This window comes from Amia ocellicauda, chromosome 13, assembly GCF_036373705.1.
Source record: "Amia ocellicauda isolate fAmiCal2 chromosome 13, fAmiCal2.hap1, whole genome shotgun sequence".
Lineage (NCBI taxonomy): Eukaryota > Metazoa > Chordata > Actinopteri > Amiiformes > Amiidae > Amia > Amia ocellicauda.
Genome location: NC_089862.1, coordinates 24,635,146 through 24,639,890, shown reverse-complemented (window position 1 = coordinate 24,639,890; position 4,745 = coordinate 24,635,146). Strand labels below are relative to the sequence as shown.

The window sequence follows — 4,745 nt, the reverse complement described above, 5'->3', positions numbered from 1 at the left end:
CTATCTGTGTCGGGGTTGCAGCCAATCGTGGCCCTTCCTGTAGACTGTCAGCAGAATCTCTGCTGCGTGGCGGAGAGCGGAGAACAATGTCGTCATTCCAGGAGCAGGGCCGGCGCTGATTGGCCGAGGCGCCGCAGTCAGCTGTGCGGGGGAGGCTATAAGTTTCTGAGCGCCGCTTGTTGTTCTCTATTGTGAGACAATGAGGGGTGTGTGAGGGGGTCTCTGGGATACAGCTGGATGTGTGTGTCTGTGTGTGCGTGGGGGGGATATATTTAAAAAGATTATCCAACATCCTTTTTATTTTTGTAATATTTTACTGTATTCGAAAAGGTAAGCGAGGTGTTACCTTGTTGCACCGTTTTGTTGTTGCCTTTTTTTTTTTTTTTTTAGCTGAACTGCTGAGTTTGCCGAGCCAAAGTAACGGGTCTTTTATGTATTTATTTTTCAGTGCCAAGTCTTTCTTATTTAAACTCTGCACGTTACATTGTACGACTGTATTGTTGAATCGGCTGTTAACGATTGCTTGTGTTTTGCTTTTAATAGCACTTAAAGTGAATTGCAAACTTGGACAAGCATTTGAACCATGGTCGCCACCAGTACACTGAAGAACAAGAACGCAGAATGTATTTCGGAGCTGATCGATCGCAGGTTCGACCAGGCGCACATAGATGAAGGTGAGTATCTGGAAAATATATGCAAGCGATGCGTAAAACGTCTTTAGCTTTCAAGCCACTGTAAACCTGTACTGTAGCTATAGCTCGCTTAACCATCTTGGTGCAGAGCAGGTCTAACGCAGTCATTCAGGGGGCGGCAGTCAAGTCAACATGAATGAAGTCATCCTTTAACTTTTATTTGGATGCGTTGACAACGTGATTGCAACTAATCTATTGCAGTTTGCTCTGCACTTCCTGTGGGTTTGGGTACATCTATCCACAGGTGTAGGACCTAGCTGTAGCTGCATACCACAATCGGTGTGCACTGTCACCCTCTCTACTGAATCTATGGTTTTTGGGGGCTCTTTTTAGCTGGAAGTCTTAAATGGCACTTGCATGCGAAACGAGCTAGTCCTTCCCCCTTACACTGCTGCTTCTAAACAAAGGCATCAGCTGTCTCGGATCTGCTGACAGGCTTGTTTAGTTGAGATGGAAACATGACAGCTGGGTGCTGAAGAAAGGGAGAAATGGATGCATGCAGATCTTGTAAAAGAATACCGGATCCCAGTTGCTCCAGTAACTTTGCACACCTTTAACTGCAAAACCTAAAAGCTTTTCCGCCTTTATAATGGATTTGTAATGACTCGTTAGTTAATCGCTAAAGTATTGGGTAATGTCATGCATACCAAGGCATGTTTTAGGCTTTTTACATATTCTATATAATCGGTTATGAATTTAAGATTTTTTATTTTTATATATATAATGTACCTAATAACTAGTTTTTGTGTTGGAAAATCCCTTCAATGAATCACTGCTTTCCTTTAAAGCAATGGTATATAGTCCTTGTCTAGAATGTCTTCAGGTTTCTGTTTCTCTTTGAGAGTGTTTGGTTCTATTAATTAGTTAATTGGTCAATCTAAAAACACTTCCCAGGTCCCATGGATTTAAAGCACTGTATAACCTGCTGAATTGAGGCCGTTTGGGACCCCCTGCTATGTTTACTCCTAACTCTGCTCCTGCTCTTCCCTTACAGAGCTGGACTATTGGGATCACTGTCTGGTGGAGCCTAATCTCAATGGGGAGGTTTATGAAGACCGGACCTGCCAGCATCTGGCCAAAATGTTTGAGAGCTGCCTGTCACGAGCCAAAAAGACCAAGCTGCACTGTTCAGAGGTGCTGGTGCCAGAGAAGCTGACTAGGAGGATAGCACGGGATGTGCTACGCCTGTCATCTGGTGAGCCCTGTGGCCTCCGAGGCTGCATCCTCTACATCCACCTGGAGGTGGAGAACATGTGCAAGAAGCTGGACCGCATAATCTATGATGCCAGTGTGGTGCCAACCTTTGAGTTGACCCTAGTCTTCAAACAGGATGGCAGTGCCTGGCCCAGCCTCAGAGACTTCTTCCTCATCGGGGCGTGCTTCACACCAGGCTTCCGGCATGCACTGAAGCTCAGCCCTGGCTTCAGACTAATCAAAAAGAAACTGTACTCCTCGTCGGCTGGTACCGTTGTAGAGGAATACTAAGACTACAATGCACTTTAACACTACAGAAACTGAATGTAAAGATCTTTGACAGGAGTTACTTGCAGCACCCCCAGTTTTTCTTCCCCACCACTGCTTTTCTTTCCTAATTTCCTTTATCCCCCAGTTTGCTTTATGATTGGGATACCAAGGGTAGAAGCTGCAAAATTAGCAGAGCATAGATGTATATAATGACATGGCAGCTTGATCTACAATAATCCATGACCCTGGTGAAATTGCCAAAAGCATCACTTATTCAATTCAGGCACTTGTATTAAGTGTCGTGCTTGTATGCATTTTCAGTTGTAACCAGCCCTTGGACAGGTTGATTAACCTGATTCTAAATACAACCCCCACCCCATGAAACTTAATTCTTCAGCCACTTTTCCCCCCCTCCCCCATCAAATGATACTATAATTCTTTAAAGGTACTTTATTTGGTACATACTTATTTTTCAATAGCTCCTCATGCTCAAGTTTGTGGCCTCTTTTTATACCACTCTCAGATCTTAAACTTCTGATTTTTTTTTTTTTTCCCTCCCTCCTCTCCCTTGTTTAGATTCACTTTTGTTCTGTTCAAATTGCAACACTAATTATTTTGGGGTTTGACGACTTGGGAACTGCATATCAAAAAGAGATGAGGTCAGGCTCTTCGGTTTTGACACCGTAAAATTAATGTAGCATACTGCCAGTACTTGCCCATCAATAGTTTTAAATGTATTTGGTTACAAACTTGTTACTTGCTTGTTACCAAGTGATTGTTCTATGGTGTTGTAATGTGGGCCTTGGAGAACAAACATTGCCATTTTATCTTTAAACCACTTATTGTTGAGTCCATATAATGTATACACTACCACTTTTTTTTTTTTTTTCTCCCCTTTCTTCTCTTTCCCCCACCCCACAGTTTCTCAAATAGTGCCTTTTACACTCCACATCCATAAAACATTTAATTTGGAATGTGGTTTATTAAATGTTCAGTGTTTGCACTTTTAAATTTTATTTTATACATCATTGCACTGTGGGCGTTTTTGTACATTTTGGCTTTGTTCTATTGAAGTGCTTGTGCGTGGTCATCTGTACAATTCATTTTTACTTGTTCTGTCATTGTAATACCTTTCAAAAGGTGTTGATTACTGCAGTGCTGTTAATCGGCAACTGGAGACTATTTTTTAAGTCAATTCCTGTTATAGGAAGTGGAAATACTTGTCTTTTTGACAATAAAAAATTATTTTTTAAATATTTTTCATTTTAGTCTCTGTATTTGATCTGCATCTCTCCACATTGTTGCTTATTGTAGATGAGTAAAGATAAGGATGCTTTCCGATTTGTAGTTTGACTTAAAATTCTTAGTTTGTTAAAACTTTGCATTCCATTTAATTGTATTGATCCCATTAATTCCCAAAGCCTTCACTTTAAAAGCTGTCCTGTTTCTCTGTTCTGTATCTGAAGTTATTGCACTTGTAAAATAACCATGTACGATCTCCATTAAATCCTGATGCAAATGTTAACCAAAAATGCATATTAAAAAGCTACTTAACTGAAGTAATAGCCAGATTACATTTTGCATCACTTAATACAGTATTTTAAAATAAAACCTAAAAAGCTCTTAAGACAGTATTGGCATAAGGGGGTTTAACAAAACTACTTTAGATGTGATCTAAAACCTGAGAACAGACATGTTCCAAAAATGCCTACCTGGAGTTGTCATGGTTATGAGGGGTTTGGATGACATCAGATGAGCGGGTGGGAGGTATTAATCATCCTTGCCTATAGGGACTCGAATCTTGGTTGAATGCCTACACAATCCTTAAAGTGTCTTGGTGATGATGGTGACTGCTTTTGTGTAGTGTGAGATGAACATTATGAAACGCAGTTTAAAATGCTATCATTGTCTATCCTTATATCCTAGTGTACCTCAATCAGTTAACTGTAGTAACTTCAGTCAGTAAGAGTTGTCACAATAGTTCAAACCTATTTTTTATCCATTATATGATATGAAGTATTCCAGGCTGTGGTAATTACTGTTTGACCTAAAATAGTCCATATTTATGCTATGCAGCTGATTCGTACTGCTTTTCTATAAAAAAGTGAAGCTACCACCATTATGCTTTCAATATAATTGTAGTCCACAGTGTGTTTGTTTCTAATCTGGTGAGTGGTCAATAGATGTTAAGCAAATGTGTTTATCCTCCTATATTTATATAAAACTCCATTACAGAATAGAAATTGGGACATACAGTATTTTTGGCACTTGGTGTTTTTCTTACAGGGCACCGTGCATTGTAGGTCTTTCTATTCTTCAGAGTGTTCAGAACAAAAACAAAACGTCTTGGCTGACTGTACACTGCAGGGTTAAATCACAGTTTGGCTCAATTTCTTTGTGTGCTGAGAACATGCCTTCACACCTAAGAAAGTAAATTTCATGTCCCTCCTACAACAATCAATATTAACACAAAGAAGCAACACATTCTGGCCGTAGGATACTGGAAAATCCATTCTTCACCTGCCTTGTTTTTATGCAGGCTGCTTTGGGCATTAATAATTCATGCCGTGGAGCAGATGCTGAAATTGA

At 40.3% G+C, this 4,745-nt stretch overlaps 1 protein-coding gene across 1 annotated transcript; it reads left to right on the top strand.

The window, feature by feature from the left end:
* The first annotated feature begins 203 nt into the window (after positions 1 to 203).
* LOC136766646 (DNA damage-inducible transcript 4-like protein) lies at positions 204 to 3,715 on the top strand. The gene is made up of 3 exons (XM_066720258.1): positions 204 to 330; positions 544 to 674; positions 1,687 to 3,715. Exons 2-3 carry the CDS (start codon positions 584 to 586, stop codon positions 2,175 to 2,177), a joined length of 582 nt encoding a protein of 193 aa, XP_066576355.1. The 5' UTR covers positions 204 to 330; positions 544 to 583; the 3' UTR covers positions 2,178 to 3,715.
* The last annotated feature ends 1,030 nt before the right edge of the window (positions 3,716 to 4,745 follow it).

Excerpts from the sequence above, each read along its gene's own strand:
- LOC136766646 (XM_066720258.1), top strand. The coding sequence starts at position 584 with ATGGTCGCCACCAGTACACTGAAGAACAAGAACGCAGAATGTATTTCG. Across the intron at positions 675-1,686 it reads CCAGGCGCACATAGATGAAG|AGCTGGACTATTGGGATCAC; the intron begins GTGAGTATCTGG and ends CTTCCCTTACAG.